The 22,163-nt window shown below is 36.0% G+C and overlaps 1 protein-coding gene across 1 annotated transcript in view; it reads right to left on the reverse strand.

The window, feature by feature from the left end:
• Positions 1 to 499: 499 nt before the first annotated feature.
• Positions 500 to 22,163, reverse strand: part of elm (calcineurin like EF-hand protein 1 elm) — a 56,598-nt gene continuing 34,934 nt past the window's right edge. Inside the window, exons 4-5 of the mRNA XM_089090731.1 lie at positions 8,821 to 8,914; positions 500 to 2,845 (exon numbers count right to left, since the gene is read on the reverse strand). Coding sequence (XP_088946857.1) covers positions 2,701 to 2,845; positions 8,821 to 8,914 — 239 coding nt within the window. The 3' untranslated portion in view covers positions 500 to 2,700. The remainder of the gene's footprint in view (positions 2,846 to 8,820; positions 8,915 to 22,163) is intronic.

The raw sequence follows: 22,163 nt of genomic DNA on the forward strand, positions 1-22,163 counted from the left end.
AAAGGTGCTTGAAAAATATTATTAAAAGGACTGTATTTCTTTCAAACTCCTCTAGTCTAGATATAGGGACTGTGCGAACCCGATAAACAATTATCAAATATTGATATTACGTCAAGGTTTTTTTCAGAAGCCTGATGTCTCGTTTTTCTGAAGCCCACTTGAGACCGACTTATTGGAGAATACTCCTCCTCTACCCCATTCTGTCCAAAACTTCTATTTTGGCCATCCCCCAAGAAATCTCCAAAGATTTTTATTGAATTTTTATTGTCTCGTCCGAGCCTAATCTCAAAGGATATCCAGTTTTCTTTTACCACGTTGCTGGTTATTTATTAGTGCAACTATCTTAGGAGTAAGTTCGTTGTCCCTCCGAAGAATATGCCTGCAATCCACCTAAGCCACTTACCACTTTAACCCAAAGCAGCTTCTTACTGTAAAGATATCTTCCATGACCTTTACCTTATAGTCATCAATAGTTTTCATTTATAGTCGTTATTGGCCGTTACATTTAACCTCATTATATTTCTTAAAATAAAATTGCACAAAATCCAAAACGACACCTTGTACAAAAATCACCGAACATACATCAAAGACAATGTAATTTAAATACCAAAACCAACATAAAAAGATTCACCAAAATAGTATTTTTGCAGCCACATTTAACCATTCCCAGAAACAAAATAAGGATAAGAAAAACTAAAACCACATATTTAGATACAAGCGACTCCCTTAGTTTAGGCCTTGATTTTGAACTTTGAACTTGTCTAAAGATTTTTTTCATATACATTCCATACTTCTTCGAAGTTTCTTAGACCTGGTTTAACACGTATTTGATATATATCCCTTTTTTAGAAATGACAAAATGTTGGAAATATTCCGTTATCTTTTATATACATTGTCTGGTTTTGCTCGTTTTCTTACCAAATGGTCTCTAAAATAAATTTCTGCATACTTGCCAGAGCTACGTCTTTTTTACGATACGTGTCGTAATAAACTTTTTAGAACGTTTATTATGACGAAAGATTATTACCCCAAAATTTGAAAATTTAGACGAGTTTGACAGTTGTTTATTGATCCTGAGATGGCTTCAATGTTTCCACTTTCTCTTCTCACAAAATTACAGAGACCACAACAAAATAATATATAGATGCAGAAGAATTTGCAAACTAAAATGCCAATGAGTCAAATTACACATTGCTTACAGACCGAAAAAGGCTGACATGCAACTTAAAAGGAAGAAGATGAAGTATTACTTAGATTGCTGATGAAATAGGAAAATTTCGTTCGGAGACTGAAGAGATATTTCTTCTAAAACTGTGGATAAAGTTCTGACTTAGAAGTTCTAATTTGGGTAATGTTCGTAAAATAACAGTATAGCCTTTTAAATTGCTAAATAGATAATTTAAAACTTCATATATTGTAACGCTAAAATTGAAATAACTGACCTGAGCACCTTTTTTTCTATTAGGCTAAGTAAACATGAAAAAAACCGTTAACTGCATTCTGGAAATACTACTCATTGAAGACGCTTTCGAGTAAGGAGGGTTCAACATATGTAAGTTTAGCTCTGGATTTAATGGCGAAATATTTTTGAAAAATGAAAACATAGATATATTGGATATAATTATTACAAACTATTAATTATCATTTAAGCAATGCTAAGGATCATATAACAACTAATTGCAAAAAGAATTCTTAATCTGTACCATTGCATATTTAGTAGAATTTTGAACCATACATTTTTTCAAAGGTTAAACATGTATTTCAGACACAAAAATGATAAATATGTATTTTTAATAATAATTAAATTGATATTTCGAATTTTCACCAGCGAAACTTAGATTTTTCTCATTGGTATGTTCGTCCCTGCTTGTGCCGAAAAATAGTACAACGACAGTTTGTACATTGTCTGTCAGATTCCTTTGTAACATTGATATGAAATGGTGTAGAACTTCTGTATAATGAAAACGATCATTTAGAACTGTAGAATAATTTATTGTTCTATATTAAGAACCAAAAACATAATGCTACTAGACACCCTACTTTAAGCGATTTTGCTAATAACACTATTCACGGCTTTTCTTCACGCGGCGTCTTGATTTGTTTCTTAGTTGTACTTGCTATCCATTGAAAACTTAAGCTATCACGGCCTTTCTAATAAAATTTCATTAAAGTTAAGAGTATAGTTATTATGAGGTACTTAGTCAGGCCTGAAAACTCTTGAAGTAGAAATACTTGGTAGATCGCATACAAACATTTCACAAGGGACAGCAATATTTTCCACTCATGACCTATACGAGGATCTCTCCCCTAGACTAATTCAATGAAAAATAGACCCTGGTATGCAGACAGGGTAAGTATTTAGGCCTAGCCAACGCTTTTTGTCATCAAACATGAGAAGAAAATTCTTTGAGTGTCCTTATTTGGTGTTATAAAGAGTTTGTTATAAAAACTGATTAACTGGTCCTTCTTTTTTGTTTTTTCTTTCAGTGGAGTTATGAGTGTCTTTATAACACCAAGTCCTTATTTTTTCTATATAACGTATGACTACAGAAAATCTATCAGAAACTGAAATTGAAACTGCACTGATTTTCATTGAAAAATATACCTCTAATTCAAGACGCAGATACTGTCAAAATATATTAAGCTCATTTACCTGCCCAACAAATACTATCTAAAAATAACTTGGATACATAAACCGAATCAACCGAGAAATCTGATTGACATCTTTTTCTCAACGTCGGTTTTTGCAAGAACGTTGCAAAACTCTTCAAAAGATATTCTTTGATCATTATCCGAGTCTGCTTCAAAAATTGTTCGCTCAGCCACACAGGAGAGTTGCTCTCCACTGAAAGAAAAAACAAAAAAGAAGGACCAGTTAATCAATTTTTATAACAAACTCTTTATAACACCAATGGGAATTCACTCCTCCTCGGCCGTCCATATTAGACCAAACTAAACAAAAATTACAATTATTTGTAATATCAGGATAAAATATAACCCTTTTATGATAAGCAAGTCTTTTTTTTTCAAACCTTAGCTCCCGTTCCCCTGAAATATTTATCTAAATTGTTCCTCCTTCCACCTCATATGGAAAGGCTATTCAGCAATTGTAGTAACAGTAAACACTGATTCGTTAATACAGTTTTGATATTAGTAATAAAAAAAAAAATGTAATGCATACAGTAGCTCCGAAAATTAAGAATACAGAAAATACCCCAAACTAAGTCAATTTAGTTCGACAATGACGCATTACTACATTCTTGCTATTATCATATCACACTTTACATAAACAATAGACCCAATCATGTTACTCTTTACTCAAAATTTCGTTTTAAATAGACACAGGGTCGTATCCTTCGTTTTTTAAAACCTATTAAGCTAGCAACAACCTAAAACCCTTTAAAAAGACAGCATTTTGGGCATCAAGTTTCATCCTTTATAAGACATAAAAAGAGAGAGAGAGAAAGAGAGAGAGAGATATTCTACAGCAAGAAAGAAATGGAATACACCAGTTTTTCCCAAAAAGGCAGAATCACATAAATTGCACCCCAAGAGTGATCAGTCAGTGGGTCACAAAAACTTGAACATTTCAAGTAGCCTTAGCTCTGGAGTTTGGGTTATACTAGCTCTCGAAAAACAAATTACAGGGTGAATAAGTAAAAAACAAGTATTTCCTCGGACAATAAACATAACGATGAAATATCATTTATCACAAAAGTTATCTCTATTGGGCTATTAGTAATCTTTTTTACCTTCGTATGTATGTTACAATATAAGCAAAGCAACGTTCAACAATTTTAAATTGTTCCAGTTTTAAACTGACCTTTATAAAAATGCACGATTCTAATAATCATATTTTTGTGTTAGAATTTTATTTGTGCAATATTTTTTCTTTTTTTGTAGAAACCTGGGGTTTTCAAACAGAAAGAAAGAAAAATATAAGAATATCAATTTATGAAATTTGGGCGTGAAAGAAATACGATAGTAGTTTTTAATTCAGTATTATAATTAAAGTGGCGTAACGTCCAATAGCAGCTAAATTTATTGTTGGGAAACGGCCAAATTACCAAATTATTGCAAAGGAGAAACAATTTAAAGTTTACTATGGAAGACTTATTTACATACTATTGAATCCAGCGTAAAAAGTTACAAGGGAATCACAAAAGAACCCGGGACTAAACCTCACCGCAATCAGTAATCAAAATAGTACGCATACGTTTTTTATTATTTTGAACTGTCACATAACGAATATCTGATTTTTCTCAGCATTATTTAATCTCATTCAATATTTACACATGTCTTCACCTTTGAATACAAACACATGATCTGGGTGATTAGCGTAAAAGAAAAGTTTCGAGGCGTCCTAATCACTTTTCAAGTTAAAACTCCCAAATCTTACAAATAAATTACGAACAATAGACCTAAATTTAACATCAGCTCTATTTTAATTTCTTTTCACTCTCAAATAAAATACCATCTTGGATTCTTCGTCTCCCATTAAAGGGACATTGGTCGATTTCAAAGTGCAAGAAACGCCAAAAACAAGCCACACTTGCCTTATTAGTATTTCACTACCGAATACGTAATACACATAGAAATAGTGAGCCATCCAATAGGTCAGAAGCAGAAGCTGTTTTCAAATTCATTAAATCCAAAAAAGCACAAATAATAAATGGTATACAAGCAGAATTATTTGCAGTAGAGACCACTCTTAGATCAAATAAGACACCAGACGATACATGTGATCCCTGAGTATCAAACTAGATTCTGTCAAAACAGATCTGCCAGAGACCAAATTTTTGTCACCAGCCCGATTATGGAAAGATACCCAGAATTTGGGATAAAACTATACCAATTGTATGATTATTTGATAAATCAGGGTTTCTATCTTATCTGGTACACTATACAGCTCCTGTCGATATTATTGACATTATTAAGAGCAGGTCGGAATTCCTTATGTCTAACTTGCTATCACAGGCTTGCAATAAGGATGGCTAATCTATCTATTCCCAAATTCTGTGTTAGTACTGGTCCATAATAACACGGAAGAACTGTTAGGTGAATACCTTTTCCACTTGTGTACAAGTGCCGATGGCACTAAACGCCTAAACGAGATGAAGTGAACAGGAAGTCAAGTATAAACGACACTGACGATATAGCTAGTTACTTTGGAAGGAAAATAAATCCTAGCAAGATGAAACCTGTGAAAGTAATACGGCACACAGATGCAGGTCTTCCACTCAGCAAAACTACTATGAAGGAGGAAAAAACCCAATGGGTTGACAACTTCGTCGACCTAGGAAGTGAGATGACACCTACAAACGACTCCTCAAAAGATACTAAAGAGCACCTTGCCCCTCCCTCATCATGCTTCAAGTCACTTCACTTGACCTGGCGAAATAAATATATGCCGCTGAGACAGCTAGGTGGCATAATAAAGTCAGTAGGGTGAACTAAATCTTAAGATAGAGATTAACTGTCCAATTACTGGATGTTTTGCCCTTGCCTTTGACCTGATTTAACCAAAAAGGCTATTAATTTTCTTAATATCCTTTCACAACAAATTAGAATCTCAGCATTAACTATTCACCACACAACTCAGAAATTCTGATCTTTAAGAATGTGTTTAGCAGAAAGATAGTAGAGTATTTCCTTGAGGAATGTTAATAAATATATTCTCTCTAAGAAAATTTAACTAACTAGTAACAACTAACTGCAACACCAAGCGGCCTGAGGCCAACATAGCTACTCATGATCCTACTCCGCCCCAGTCTATTCAAAGCCTTTCTCTTTAAACCCTCCAAAGAAGTTCCAATTTCCCTTATATTCTTCCTTAGGACCTCCTCTCACCCCATTCGGGGACAATCTGATTTTCGTTTGGCCCTAGATGGTTGACCAATAGGACAACCATTGGCAATCTGTCATCCTTCATCCGCAGAACGTGGTGTCCTAGTTATCTCAACCTTCCTTTCATTTTTCTCTAGAATGCGGGATAAACCCACAATTTTTGTACAGCTTACTGTTTAAAATACAGTCAGTGACACGGGGACCAAAAAAATCCTATTCTTCCAAACTTTTTTCAACCGTGAAAAAAATACCGTGGGCCTTGCCTTATTCTACTTTTAACATATTCACTACGTCTACAATCTTTACCGATAATACTACCAAGGTAAATCAAGGTGTCCACTTGATGAATATTCTCGTTATCCAACATCACTTCTTCACTTTCACTTATTCCCAGTCTAAGGGACTAAGTCTTAGTAACATTAGATTTCAAATTAATTCTTGCAATCTGAAAACTTCCAAAAAATAATTCATTTTGTAACATTTTCATCTAGGACATTCAAATCCTCAGCATAACCTAAGCCTAGGTTTACTTTTTCATTTGATTCCATAAACTCCCTTAGTCTTTTCCGTGTTCCTTAGGACAAATTCCATCAAAATGATCCATATAAAATGGGATAGAACGCAACCCTCATTAGCTCCTGATTCAATATGAAACCAGCAACTAACCTCATTTCCTGCCTTAACTGCAGCAATGTTATTCTCAAACACAGCACTATCACTTCAATGTATTTGTCTGGTATACCATACAAGGGTAAGACCTTCGCTAAAGCTCTTCTATCATTTGAATCAAACACTTGCTCATAACCATAAAACTGAGGATTAAAGCGGCTTGATGACTCTCTCCGTGTCAAAAACACACTCTTCTTTTCTTAATACTTTACCTACAGCATCTCTAATTTTACAATAACCATGTTTAAAAAGCTCATTTTTTCACACTATCAGCACCTGTGGCCTATTATTTTTCAATCCTTTTAATACTGTCTCTAATTCTTCCTTACAAAATAAATCTTTCTTCGCTTCCAAAATGTCACAAACTTTTGCATTTTTCTATATCATTTCCTGTAACTTTATCACGGTTTAACAAATTCTCAAAATCTTCAGCCCATCTCTAACTCTAATCTTATCACTAACTGTGGCCCCATTCCTATCTTTAAGTGGGGCAGGTCCAGATTGACTATTCACTCTCAATTTTTCAACATGCCAACGCAATATTTTACTATTGTGCCGTCTAGCTGCATCTTCTAGATCTGCAGCAATTTTATCCATGGGTTCCATTTCATACGTCCTTAATTTATATTTTAATGCTTTCTCTACAGTCCTTACATTCCTTTTGTTTTCACATGATATATCACTCAAATACTGGTTATACAAGCCCCTCCACTTCTCTATCAAACCCGAAGCATTTTTACTAATATTCCTAGGTGCCTTTCTAACGTTCCTCCCTAAGCCATAATCTGGTACTCCACAAACTACTTTCCTAAAATTATTCCATCCATCTTGTATATTATCACTTAAAACTTTCCAGTTTAGTATTCAACTGTTCCTGGTCTCAAATTCTCATCCTGAAATCTGCCAACGCATAACTTTCCGGAAGGTACTTATCATTCCTAAATATCAGCCTTAGGCTAATCCTAGACGCTACTAGATGGCGATCTTTACTTTTAACATCAATAATAACACTTCTACATACAATGGTGTTAATTTGCTACGGAGCACGGGGGGAAAACTGCCCCTCACAGACCTCGATTTACCCCTACCCCCGCTGAAAATTAGTTTCTTCAAAAATGTTGTCAAAACTAAGATGAGCCTGCATAATTCAAGCATCTACAGAAACTCGTCAGTTTTCTTTAGTATATCTTTACCTTTATGGTACTATATGGTTCATTTTTCAATTTTCACTGTCATTTTCACTTGATTTGGGAAAACTGGTTCCAACTCCCCCCCTCCCAGGATGTTGACAAAATTATGCCACTGCCTATATACCCTAGTATCTTCGTATCAATCCTGCCAGTTTTTGGTTTACAATAACATAATCAATAAGGTTGGCTGTTTTACCATCATATGAGTTCCATAGTACCTTATCGGCCATCTTATGGCCAAATACTATATTGGTTCTAACTAGACTGTTAAAGTTACTAAATTGCAGCAATCTACAACCATTACTATTTCCTTTTCCTGCACCAAATTTACCTAGGCTACCATCTATTCCTATTCCTACTAAGCTGGGCACTACATTCCCCTAATAAAAATACCATTCTTCTACTTGGAATTCCGTTTACTTGTTCCTGTAGCTGTATTAGCTGGAGCCATTAAAACAAACGAAGTCCTAAAAATGGTAGGATATGGACTCACGGGTGAAGATAACTCAGTGAGACAGGTCTATCAATTCATAGATATCATGTGTAGCTAGACCTAGACGGAACATGCAGACGTTCCAGGATGACTGAGAATGTTTCATATCAAATAAAAGACCAATATAATAAGCAAGGATGAGCCAAAGACAAATATAAAAGTCGAAAATTTTCTTACAAGACTAATAATTAATTTTCTAACTATGACTAAATTCCTTACAAGCTTTGACGGCTACACACTCTACAAGCACTGAAATCTTAAAAGTTACATCTGTTATTAATTTACAATGCTTTCCCTGTCATTACCAAGCGTTCTAAAAATCTGAGCTTCAGCCTTCAGTTCGTTACGAGGCTGAAAAGGTTGGTAAAATCAGAAAAGGTTGGTAGAATCAATAAATAATACAAGAGATTTCCTCGGTTAATTTGTTTCTTCCTCATTTCCAACTTCCGCAGTCAGACCAGAGATAATACAACGATTATTGGTATCTGTTCACTATTCAATAGTCCTACAATAAAAGCCTTATCAGACTTTTTTTCCTTTTAAAATCAGATGCACCACGTTTCACAAAAAGGGGATAAGCTTTTTCAAAAGCGTCTATGTTTGAAGACGACAATAATATACCTGATATATCCACCAACCATCATCTGAAGAATAGATAGTAGCTCATCTTTAGAAATATAGCCATCGTGGTCTTGGTCGTACATATTGAATGCAACTAAAAAGAAAACAAAATCACTAACGTGATAATAGAGAAATTTCGTCATGACAACAGAAATCTATACACGGCTTAGTTGCCAAATCTACGAAATCAAATTCTCAACTGTCAATACAAATCAAGATTTAGCAGCCTAAATGTTGCTTTGGATCTCAAGAAAAATGGGCTTTAAATTAGTTTCTTATTTAGATGAAAACAAATAGACAAGCTACATATACCCAGAACAAAAAAATTATTGCTTTTCCCTCTCGATTCTAGTTTTCAAGAAGAAAAATAAGACAAATGATAGTTGTAAAATTACACAAAGATTAGTCATTGTCTTCTAATTTTGTTTGCAAAATAATCATTAAACTATATTTATCGAATATTTATGTTGAAGCTATTTTGCACGAGCCTAACAAAGTAATTTATGTCTACTGAATAGTACAGGTGGCAAGGGAAGTTATCTTATTTGTTTCCAAAAGTACGTGATGTATTGAAATCAGTCTCATGAGGCACAATCACATGAGATAAGCTTTGATATGACATGAGATAAGCTTTTTAGAAGAGTGATATCTAGAAAAGCTGTATAGAAGCTTCCCATTTTAACCAAATTTACCCCATTTCAATTCGATCAGGACGCCTCTTGAGAGGCATTAATTAAAAAAACTTTTTCTACAAAATAAGTTTTTTAAATAAAAGTAAAGAACTCCATTAAACCAAAAATGAGCAAAAATAAAATCAAATAATGTACCAAGTATGAAACTACCACAAATCAGCATCGATAAATAAATGAACTCCAAAACGAACAGAAATTAACATAACTTGGGCTCAAAACACCTATGCCTTCCCAAGGCCAGAACATAATTTGCTCAAGACGTTCCAGGAAAAATCATAATTCCTGATATTTTTACAAAGCAAGAAGGGAGAAAGCCGGGTCGTTTACAGAACATAAGTTTTGGTCTTCCATTACCTCAAGACGTTCCAGGAAAAATAATAATTCCTGATGTTTCTACAAAACAAGAAGGGAGAAAGCCGGCTCGCGTACAGCACATAAGTTTTGGTCTTCCATTACCTCAAGACGTTCCAGGAAAAATCATTTGCAGGATTTTCGTAAGTCGCTAAAGAACCATTGTTTTGATGTGTATATTTTGAATGGATTATTCCACGCCACTTAAGTTTTGTTTTTGAGGAGGGTTTAGTTGCAGCTGAATATGATTATAATTATTATAATTTTGTTGGGTGTTGTTTGGAGGTTCGTTTGTTTTCGAGTCCGGTAAGTTGAGCTCTAATTATGTTTTTTTTTTTTTTTTTCTATTTCTTTTTTTTTTTTTTTTGGTTTCTTGGTTTTTTGATTTATTAGGTGGGTTTTCTCCCGCAAAAGCATTGCTTCAGGGAATCCATGATTTATATATTTTTTTTTTTTTTTAAATAAACCCATTTTTACTTTTACTTAATTGTAAAGCCGGCTCGTATACAGAATGTAACTTTTGGTCTTCCATTACTTCAAGACGTTCCAGGAAAAATCATAATTCCTGATGTTTTGGCAAAGCAAGAAGGGAGGAAGCCGGCTCGTGTACAGAATATAAGTTTTGGTCTTCCATTACCTCAAGATGTTCCAGGAAAAATCATAATTCCTGATGTTTTTACAAAGCAAGAAGGGAGAAAGCCGGCTCGTATACAGAATGTAACTTTTGGTCTTCCATTACTTCAAGACGTTCCAGGAAAAATCATAACTCCTGATGTTTTTACAAAGCAAGAAGGGAGGAAGCCGGCTCGTTTACAGAACATAGGTTTTGGTCTTCAATTACCTCAAGACGTTGCAGGAAAAATCATAATTTCTGATGTTTTTACAAAGCAAGAAGGGAGAAGGCCGGCTCGAGTACAGAATATAAATTTTGGTCCTCCATTACCTCAAGACGTTCCAGGAAAAATCGTAATTCTTGATGTTTTTACAAAGCAAGAAGGGAAAAAGCCGGCTCGTGTACAAAATATAAGTTTTAGTCTTGCATTACCAAAAGACGTTCCAGGAAAAATCATAATTCCTGATGTTTTTACAAAGCAAGAAGGGAGGAAGCCGGCTCGTGTACAGAATAGAAGTTTTGGTCTTCCATTACCTCAAGACGTTCCAGGAAAAATCCTAATTCCTGATGTTTTTACAAAGCAAGAAGGGAGAAAGCCGGCTCATATACAGAACATAAGTTTTGGTCTTCCATTACCTCAAGACGTCCCAGGAAAAATCCTAATTCCTGATGTTTTACAAATAAAGAAGAAGGGAGAAAGCCGGCTCGTGTAAAGAATATAAGTTTTGGTCTTCCATTACCTCAAGACGTTCCAGGGAAAATCCTAATTCCTGATGTTTTTACAAATCAAGAAGGGAGAAAGCCGATTCGTGTACAGAATATAATTTTTTGTTTTCCATTACCTCAAGACGTTCAAGGAAAAACTATAATTCCTGATGTTTTTACAAAGCAAGAAGGGAGAAAGCCGGCTCGAGTACAGAATATAAGTTTTGGTCTTCCATTACCTCAAGACATTCCAGGAAAAATCATAACTCCTGATGTTTTTACAAAGCAAGAAGGGAGAAAGCCGGCTCCTGTACAGAATATAAGTTTTAGTCTTACATTACCCCAAGACGTTCCAGGAAAAATCATAATTCCTCATGTTTTTCCAAAGCAAGAAGAAAGAAAGCCGGCTCGTGTACAGAATATAAGTTTTGGTCTTCTATTACCTCAAGACGTTCCAGGAAAAATTATAATTCCTGATGTTTTTACAATGCAAGAAAAGAGAAAGCCGGCTCGAGTACATAATATAAGTTTTGGTCTTCAATTACCTCAAGACGTTCCAGGAAAAATCATAATTCCTTTTTTTTCACAAAGCAAGAAGGGAGAAAGCCGGCTCGTGTACAGAATATAAGTTTTGGTCTTCCATTTCCTCAAGACGTTCCAGGAAAAATCATAATTCCTGATGTTTTTACAAAGCAAGAAGGGAGAAAGCTGGCTCGTGTACAGAATATTAGTTTTGGTCTTCCATTACCTCAATACGTTCCAGGAAAAATCATAACTCCTGATGTTTTTACAAAGCAAGAAGGGAGAAAGCCGGCTCCTTTACAGAAAGTAACTTTTGGTCTTCCATTACTTCAAGACGTTCCAGGAAAAATCATGCTTTTACAAAGCAAGAAGGGAGAAAGCTGACTAAAGTACAGAATATAAATTTTGGTCCTCCATTACCTCAAGACGTTCCAGGAAAAATCACAATTCCTGATGTTTTTACAGAGCAAGAAGGGAGAAAGCCGGCTCGTGTACAGAATATAAGTTTTAGTCTTCCATTACCTCAAGACGTTCCAGGAAAAATCATAATTCCTGATGTTTTTACAAAGCAAGAAGAGAGGAAGCCGGCTCGAAGACAGAATATAAGTTTTGGTCTTCCATTACCTCAAAGTCTTTCCAGGAAAAATAATAATTCCTGATGTTTTTACAAAGCAAGAAGGGAGGAAGCTGGCTCGAAGACAGAATATAAGTTTTGGTCTTCCTTTACCTCAAAGTCTTTCCAGGAAAAATCATAATTCCTGATGTTTTTACAAAGCAAAAAGGGAGAAAGCCAGCTCATGTACAGAATATAAGTTTTGGTCTTCCATTACCTCAAGACGTTCGAGGAAAAATCATAACTCCTGATGTTTTTATAAAGCAAGAAGGGAGAAAGCCGGCTCCAGTACAGAATATAAATTTTAATCTTCCATTACCTCAAGACGTTCCAGGAAAAATCATAATTCCTGATGTTTGTACTAAGCAATAAGGGAGAAAGCCGGCTCGTGTACAGAATATAAGTTTTGGTCTTCCATTACCTCAAGACCTTCCAGAAAAAATCCTAATTCCTGATTTTTTTTTACAAAGCAATAAGGGAGAAAGCCGGCTCGAGTACATAATTTAAGTTTTGGTCTTCCATTACCTCAAGACTTTCCAGGAAAAATCACAATTCCTGATGTTTTTACAAAGCAAGGAGGGAGAATGACCTCAAGACGTTCCAGGAAAAATCATAATTCCTGATGTTTTTACAAAGCAAAAAGGGAGAGAGCCGACTCGTGTACAGAATATAAGTTTTGGTCTTCCATTACCTCAAGACCTTCCAGGAAAAATCCTAATTCCTGATGTTTTTACAAAGCAAGAAGGGAGAAAGCCGGCTCGTGTAAAGAATATAAGTTTTGGTCTTCCATTACCTCAAGACGTTCCAGGGAAAATCCTAATTCCTGATGTTTTTACAAATCAAGAAGGGAGAAAGCCGATTCGTGTACAGAATATAAGTTTTGGTTTTCCATTACCTCAAGACGTTCAAGGAAAAACTATAATTCCTGATGTTTTTACAAAGCAAGAAGGGAGAAAGCCGGCTCGAGTACAGAATATAAGTTTTGGTCTTCCATTACCTCAAGACATTCCAGGAAAAATCATAAATCCTGATGTTTTTACAAAGCAAGAAGGGAGAAAGCCGTCTCCTGTACAGAATATAAGTTTTAGTCTTACATTACCCCAAGACGTTCCAGGAAAAATCATAATTCCTCATGTTTTTCCAAAGCAAGAAGAAAGAAAGCCGGCTCGTGTACAGAATATAAGTTTTGGTCTTCGATTACCTCAAGACGTTCCAGGAAAAATTATAATTCCTGATGTTTTTACAATGCAAGAAAAGAGAAAGCCGGCTCGAGTACAAAATATAAGTTTTGGTCTTCAATTACCTCAAGACGTTCCAGGAAAAATCATAATTCCTTTTTTTTCACAAAGCAAGAAGGGAGAAAGCCGGCTCGTGTACAGAATATAAGTTTTGGTCTTCCATTGCCTCAAGACGTTCCAGGAAAAATCATAATTCCTGATGTTTTTACAAAGCAAGAAGGGAGAAAGCTGGCTCGTGTACAGAATATTAGTTTTGGTCTTCCATTACCTCAAGACGTTCCAGGAAAAATCATAACTCCTGATGTTTTTACATAGCAAGAAGGGAGAAAGCCGGCTCCTCTACAGAAAGTAACTTTTGGTCTTCCATTACTTCAAGACGTTCCAGGAAAAATCATGATTTTACAAAGCAAGAAGGGAGAAAGCTGACTAAAGTACAGAATATAAATTGTGGTCCTCCATTACCTCAATACGTTCCAGGAAAAATCACAATTCCTGATGTTTTTACAGAGCAAGAAGGGAGAAAGCCGGCTCGTGTACAGAATATAAGTTTTAGTCTTCCATTACCTCAAGACGTTCCAGGAAAAATCATAATTCCTGATGTTTTTACAAAGCAAGAAGAGAGGAAGCCGGCTCGAAGACAGAATATAAGTTTTGGTCTTCCATTACCTCAAAGTCTTTCCAGGAAAAATAATAATTCCTGATGTTTTTACAAAGCAAGAAGGGAGGAAGCCGGCTCGAAGACAGAATATAAGTTTTGGTCTTCCTTTACCTCAAAGTCTTTCCAGGAAAAATCATAATTCCTGATGTTTTTACAAAGCAAGAAGGGAGAAAGCCAGCTCATGTACAGAATATAAGTTTTGGTCTTCCATTACCTCAAGACGTTCCAGAAAAAATCATAATTCCTGATTTTTTTACAAAGCAATAAGGGAGAAAGCCGGCTCGAGTACAGAATTTAAGTTTTGGTCTTCCATTACCTCAAGACGTTCCAGGAAAAACCATAACTCCTGATGTTTTTATAAAGCAAGAAGGGAGAAAGCCGGCTCCAGTACAGAATATAAATTTTAATCTTCCATTACCTCAAGACGTTCCAGGAAAAATCATAATTCCTCATGTTTTTACGAAGCAAGAAGGGAGAAAGCCGGCTCGTGTACAGAATATAAGTTTTGGTCTTCCATTACCTCAATACGTTCCAGTAAAAATCCTAATTCCTGATTTTTTTTAACAAAGCAATAAGGGAGAAAGCCGGCTCGTGTACATAATTTAAGTTTTGGTCTTCCATTACCTCAAGACTTTCCAGGAAAAATCACAATTCCTGATGTTTTTACAAAGCAAGGAGGGAGAATGACCTCAAGACGTTCCAGGAAAAATCATAATTCCTGATGTTTTTACAAAGCAAAAAGGGAGAGAGCCGACTCGTGTACAGAATATAAGTTTTGGTCTTCCATTACCTCAAGACCTTCCAGGAAAAATCCTAATTCCTGATGTTTTTACAAAGCAAGAAGGGAGAAAGCCGGCTCGTGTAAAGAATATAAGTTTTGGTCTTCCATTACCTCAAGACGTTCCAGGGAAAATCCTAATTCCTGATGTTTTTACAAATCAAGAAGGGAGAAAGCCGATTCGTGTACAGAATATAAGTTTTGGTTTTCCATTACCTCAAGACGTTCAAGGAAAAACCATAATTCCTGATGTTTTTACAAAGCAAGAAGGGAGAAAGCCGGCTCGAGTACAGAATATAAGTTTTGGTCTTCCATTACCTCAAGACATTCCAGGAAAAATCATAACTCCTGATGTTTTTACAAAGCAAGAAGGGAGAAAGCCGATTCGTGTACAGAATATAAGTTTTGGTTTTCAATTACCTCAAGACGTTCAAGGAAAAACCATAATTCCTGATGTTTTTACAAAGCACGAAGGGAGAAAGCCGGCTCGAGTACAGAATATAAGTTTTGGTCTTCCATTACCTCAAGACCTTCCAGGAAAAATCATAACTCCTGATGTTTTTACAAAGCAAGAAGGGAGAAAGCCGATTCGTGTACAGAATATAAGTTTTGGTTTTCAATTACCTCAAGACGTTCAAGGAAAAACCATAATTCCTGATGTTTTTACAAAGCAAGAAGGGAGAAAGCCGGCTCGAGTACAGAATATAAGTTTTGGTCTTCCATTGACTCAAGACGTTCCAGGAAAAATCATAACTCCTGATGTTTTTACAAAGCAAGAAGAAAGAAAGCCGGCTCGTGTACAGCATATAAGTTTTGGTCTTCCATTACCTCAAGACGTTCCAGGAAAAATTATAATTCCTGATGTTTTTACAATGCAAGAAGGGAGAAAGCCGGCTCGAATACAGAAAATAAGTTTTGTTCTTCAATTACATCACGACGTTCCAGTAAAAATAATAATTCTTTTTTTTTCACAAAGCAAGAAGGGAGAAAGCCGGCTCGTGTACAGAATATAAGTTTTGGTCTTCTATTACCTCAAGACGTTCCAGGAAAAATCATAATTCCTGATGTTTTTACAAAGCAAGAAGGGAGAAAGCCGACTCGTGTACAGAATATAAGTTTTGGTCTTCTATTACCTCAAGACGTTCCAGGAAAAATAATAATTCCTGATGTTTTTACAAAGCAAGAAGGGAGAAAGCCGGCTCCTGTACAGAACGTAACTTTTGGTCTTCCATTATATCAAGACGTTCCAGGAAAAATCATGTTTTTACCCGACTCGAGTACAGAATATAAATTTTGGTCCTCCCTTACCTCAATACGTTCCAGGAAAAATCATAATTCCTGATGTTTTTACAGAGCAAGAAGGGAGAAAGCGGGCTCGTGTACAGAATATAAGTTTTATTCTTCCATTACCTCAAGACGTTCCAGGAAAAATCATAATTCCTGATGTTTTTACAAAGCAAGAAGGGAGTAAGCCGGCTCGAAGACAGAATATAAGTTTTGGTCTTCCATTACCTCAGAGTCTTTCCAGGAAAAATCATAATTCCTGATGTTTTTACAAAGCAAGAAGGGAGAAAGCCAGCTCATGTACAGAATATGAGTTTTGTTCTTCCATTACCTCAAGACGTTCCAGGAAAAAACATAAATCCTGAAGTTTTTACAAAGCAAGAAGGGAGAAAGCCGGCTACAGTACAGAATATAAATTTTAATCTTCCATTACCTCAAGACGTTCCAGGAAAAATCATAATTCCTCATTTTTGTACAAAGCAAGAAGGGAAAAAGCCGGCTCCAGTACAGAATATAAATTTTAATCTTCCATTACCTCAAGACGTTCCAGGAAAAATCATAATTCCTCATTTTTGTACAAAGCAAGAAGGGAGAAAGCCAGCTCGTGTACAGAATATAAGTTTTGGTCTTCCATTACCTCAAGACGTTCCAGGAAAAATCATAATTCCTGATGTTTTTACAAAGCAAGAAGGGAGAAAGCCGGCTCGTGTACAGAATATAAGTTTTGGTCTTTCATTACCTCAAGACGTTCCAGGAAAAATCATAATTCCTAATGTTTTTACAAAGCAAGGAGGGAGAATGACCTCAAGACGTTCCAGGAAAAATCATAATTCCTGATGTTTTTACAAAGCAAAAAGGGAGAGAGCCGACTCGTGTACAGAATATAAGTTTTGGTCTTCCATTACCTCAAGACTTTCCAGGAAAAATCATAATTCCTGATGTTTTTACAAAACAAGAAGGAGAAAGCTGGCTCGTGTACAGAATATAAGTTTTGGTCTTCCATTGCCTCAAGACGTTCCAGGAAAAATCATAATTCCTGATGTTTTTACAAAGCAAGAAGGGAGAAAGCCGACCCGTGTACAGAATATAAGTTTTGATTTTCCATTACCTCAAGACGTTCAAGGAAAAACCATAATTCCTGATGTTTTTATAAAGCAAGAAGGGAGAAAGCCGGCTCGAGTAAAGAATATAAGTTTTGGTCTTCCATTACCTCAAGACATTCCAGGAAAAATCATAAACTCCTGATGTTTTTACAAAGCAAGAAGGGAGAAAGCCGATTCGTGTACAGAATATAAGTTTTGGTTTTCCATTATCTCAAGACGTTCAAGGAAAAACCATAATTCCTGATGTTTTTACAAAGCAAGAAGGAAGAAAGCCGGCTCGAGTACAGAATATAAGTTTTGGTTTTCCATTACCTCCAGACGTTCCAGGAAAAATCATAAATCCTGATGTTTTTACAAAGCAAGAAGAAAGAAAGCCGGCTCGTGTACAGCATATAAGTTTTGGTCTTCCATTACCTCAAGACGTTCCAGGAAAAATTATAATTCCTGATGTTTTTACAATGCAAGAAGGGAGAAAGCCGGCTCGTGTACAGAATATAAGTTTTGTTCTTCAATTACCTCAAGACGTTCCAGGAAAAATCATAATTTTTTTTTTTCTCAAAGCAAGAAGGGAGAAAGCCGGCTCGTGTACAGAATATAAGTTTTGGTCTTCCATTGCCTCAAGACGTTCCAGGAAAAATCATAATTCCTGATGTTTTTACAAAGCAAGAAGGGAGAAAGCCGACTCGTGTACAGAATATAAGTTTTGGTCTTCTATTACCTCAAGACGTTCCAGGAAAAATCATAATTCCTGATGTTTTTACAAAGCAAGAAGGGAGAAAGCCGGCTCCTGTACAGAACGTAACTTTTGGTCTTCCATTATTTCAAGACGTTCCAGGAAAAATCATGTTTTTACCCGACTCGAGTACAGAATATAAATTTTGGTCCTCCCTTACCTCAATACGTTCCAGGAAAAATCATAATTCCTGATGTTTTTACAGAGCAAGAAGGGAGAAAGCGGGCTCGTGTACAGAATATAAGTTTTATTCTTCCATTATCTCAAGACGTTCCAGGAAAAATCATAATTCCTGATGTTTTTACAAAGCAAGAAGGGAGGAAGCCGGCTCGAAGACAGAATATAAGTTTTGGTCTTCCATTACCTCAGAGTCTTTCCAGGAAAAATCATAATTCCTGATGTTTTTACATAGCAAGAAGGGAGAAAGCCAGCTCAAGTACAGAATATAAGTTTTGTTCTTCCATTAACTCAAGACGTTCCAGGAAAAACCATAACTCCTGACGTTTTTACAAAGCAAGAAGGGAGAAAGCCGGCTCCAGTACAGAATATAAATTTTAATCTTCCATTACCTCAAGACGTTCCAGGAAAAATCATAATTCCTCATTTTTGTACAAAGCAAGAATGGAAAAAGCCGGCTCCAGTACAGAATATAAATTTTAATCTTCCATTACCTCAAGACGTTCCAGGAAAAATCATAATTCCTCATTTTTGTACAAAGCAAGAAGGGAGAAAGCCGGCTCGTATACAGAATGTAACTTTTGGTCTTCCATTACTTCAAGACGTTCCAGGAAAAATCATAATTCCTGATGTTTTTACAAAGCAAGAAGGGAGGAAGCCGGCTCGTGTACAGAATATAAGTTTTGGTCTTTCATTACCTCAAGACGTTCCAGGAAAAATCATAATTCCTAATGTTTTTACAAAGCAAGGAGGGAGAATGACCTCAAGACGTTCCAGGAAAAATCATAATTCCTGATGTTTTTACAAAACAAGAAGGGAGAAAGCTGGCTCGTGTACAGAATATAAGTTTTGGTCTTCCATTGCCTCAAGACGTTCCAGGAAAAATCATAATTCCTGATGTTTTTACAAAGCAAGAAGGGAGATAGCCGACCCGTGTACAGAATATAAGTTTTGATTTTCCATTACCTCAAGACGTTCAAGGAAAAACCATAATTCCTGATGTTTTTACAAAGCAAGAAGGGAGAAAGCCGGCTCGAGTAAAGAATATAAGTTTTGGTCTTCCATTACCTCAAGACATTCCAGGAAAAATCATAAACTCCTGATGTTTTTACAAAGCAAGAAGGGAGAAAGCCGATTCGTGTACAGAATATAAGTTTTGGTTTTCCATTAGCTCAAGACGTTCAAGGAAAAACCATAATTCCTGATGTTTTTACAAAGCAAGAAGGTAGAAAGCCGGCTCGAGTACAGAATATAAGTTTTGGTTTTCCATTACCTCAAGACGTTCCAGGAAAAATCATAACTCCTGATGTTTTTACAAAGCAAGAAGAAAGAAAGCCGGCTCGTGTACAGCATATAAGTTTTGGTCTTCCATTACCCCAAGACGTTCCAGGAAAAATTATAATTCCTGATGTTTTTACAATGCAAGAAGGGAGAAAGCCGTCTCGTTTACAGAATATAATTTTTTTTCTTAAATTACCTCAAGACGTTACAGTAAAAATCATAATTTTTTTTTTTCGCAAAGCAAGAAGGGAGAAAGCCGGCTCGTGTACAGAATATAAGTTTTGGTCTTCCATTGCCTCAAGACGTTCCAGGAAAACTCATAATTCCTGATGTTTTTACAAAGCAAGAAGGGAGAAAGCCGACTCGTGTACAGAATATAAGTTTTGGTCTTCTATTACCTCAAGACGTTCCAGGAAAAATCATAATTCCTGATGTTTTTACAAAGCAAGAAGGGAGAAAGCCGGCTCCTGTACAGAACGTAACTTTTGGTCTTCCATTATTTCAAGACGTTCCAGGAAAAATCATGTTTTTACCCGACTCGAGTACAGAATATAAATTTTGGTCCTCCCTTACCTCAATACGTTCCAGGACAAATCATAATTCCTGATGTTTTTACAGAGCAAGAAGGGAGAAAGCGGGCTCGTGTACAGAATATAAGTTTTATTCTTCCATTATCTCAAGACGTTCCAGGAAAAATCATAATTCCTGATGTTTTTACAAAGCAAGAAGGGAGAAAGCCGATTCGTGTACAGAATATAAGTTTTGGTTTTCCATTACCTCAAGACGTTCAAGGAAAAATCATAATTCCTGATGTTTTTACAAAGCAAGAAGGGAGAAAGCCGGCTCGAGTACAGAATATAAGTTTTGGTCTTCCATGACCTCAAGACATTCCAGGAAAAATCATAACTCCTGATGTTTTTACAAAGCAAGACGGGAGAACGCAGATTCGTGTACAGAATATAAGTTTTGGTTTTCCATTACCTCAAGACGTTCAAGGAAAAACCATAATTCCTGATGTTTTTACAAAGCAAGAAGGGAGAAAGCCGGCTCGAGTACAGAATATAAGTTTTGGTCTTCCATTGTCTCAAGACGTTCCAGGAAAAATCATAACTCCTGATGTTTTTACAAAGCAAGAAGAAAGAAAGCCGGCTCGTGTACAGCATATAAGTTTTGGTCTTCCATTACCTCAAGACGTTCCAGGAAAAATAATAATTCCTGATGTTTTTACAAAGCAAGAAGGGAGAAAGCCGGCTCGAATACAGAAAATAAGTTTTGTTCTTCAATTACCTCACGACGTTCCAGTTAAAATCATAATTCATTTTTTTTAACAAAGCAAGAAGGGAGAAAGCCGGCTCGTGTACAGAATATAAGTTTTGGTCTTCCATTGCCTCAAGACGTTCCAGGAAAAATCATAATTCCTGATGTTTTTACAAAGCAAGAAGGGAGAAAGCCGACTCGTGTACAGAATATAAGTTTTGGTCTTCTATTACCTCAAGACGTTCCAGGAAAAATCATAATTCATGATGTTTTTACAAAGCAAGAAGGGAGAAAGCCGGCTCCTGTACAGAACGTAACTTTTGGTCTTCCATTATTTCAAGACGTTCCAGGAAAAATCATGTTTTTACCCGACTCGAGTACAGAATATAAATTTTGGTCCTCCCTTACCTCAATACGTTCCAGGAAAAATCATAATTCCTGATGTTTTTACAGAGCAAGAAGGGAGAAAGCGGGCTCGTGTACAGAATATAAGTTTTATTCTTCCATTACCTCAAGACGTTCCATGAAAAATCATAATTCCTGATGTTTTTACAAAGCAAGAAGGGAGGAAGCCGGCTCGAAGACAGAATATAAGTTTTGGTCTTCCATTACCTCAGAGTCTTTCCAGGAAAAATCATAATTCCTGATGTTTTTACAAAGCAAGAAGGGAGAAAGACAGCTCTTGTACAGAATATGAGTTTTGTTCTTCCATTACCTCAAGACGTTCCAGGAAAAACCATAACTCCTGAAGTTTTTACAAAGCAAGAAGGGAGAAAGCCGGCTACAGTACAGAATATAAATTTTAATCTTCCATTACCTCAAGACGTTCCAGGAAAAATCATAATTCCTCATTTTTGTACAAAGCAAGAAGGGAAAAAGCCGGCTCCAGTACAGAATATAAATTTTAATCTTCCATTACCTCAAGACGTTCCAGGAAAAATCATAATTCCTCATTTTTGTACAAAGCAAGAAGGGAGAAAGCCGGCTCGTGTACAGAATATAAGTTTTTGTCTTCCATTACCTCCAGACGTTCCAGGAAAAATCATAATTCCTGATGTTTTTACAAAGCAAGAAGGGAGAAAGCCGGCTCGTGTACAGAATATAAGTTTTGGTCTTTCATTACCTCAAGACGTTCCAGGAAAAATCATAATTCCTAATGTTTTTACAAAGCAAGGAGGGAGAATGACCTCAAGACGTTCCAGGAAAAATCATAATTCCTGATGTTTTTACAAAGCAAAAAGGGAGAGAGCCGACTCGTGTACAGAATATAAGTTTTGGTCTTCCATTACCTCAAGACTTTCCAGGAAAAATCATAATTCCTGATGTTTTTACAAAACA

Source organism: Artemia sp. Qi Xiang Cuo, chromosome 6 (assembly GCF_049724085.1).
Source record: "Artemia sp. Qi Xiang Cuo chromosome 6, ASM4972408v1, whole genome shotgun sequence".
NCBI lineage: Eukaryota > Metazoa > Arthropoda > Branchiopoda > Anostraca > Artemiidae > Artemia > Artemia sp. Qi Xiang Cuo.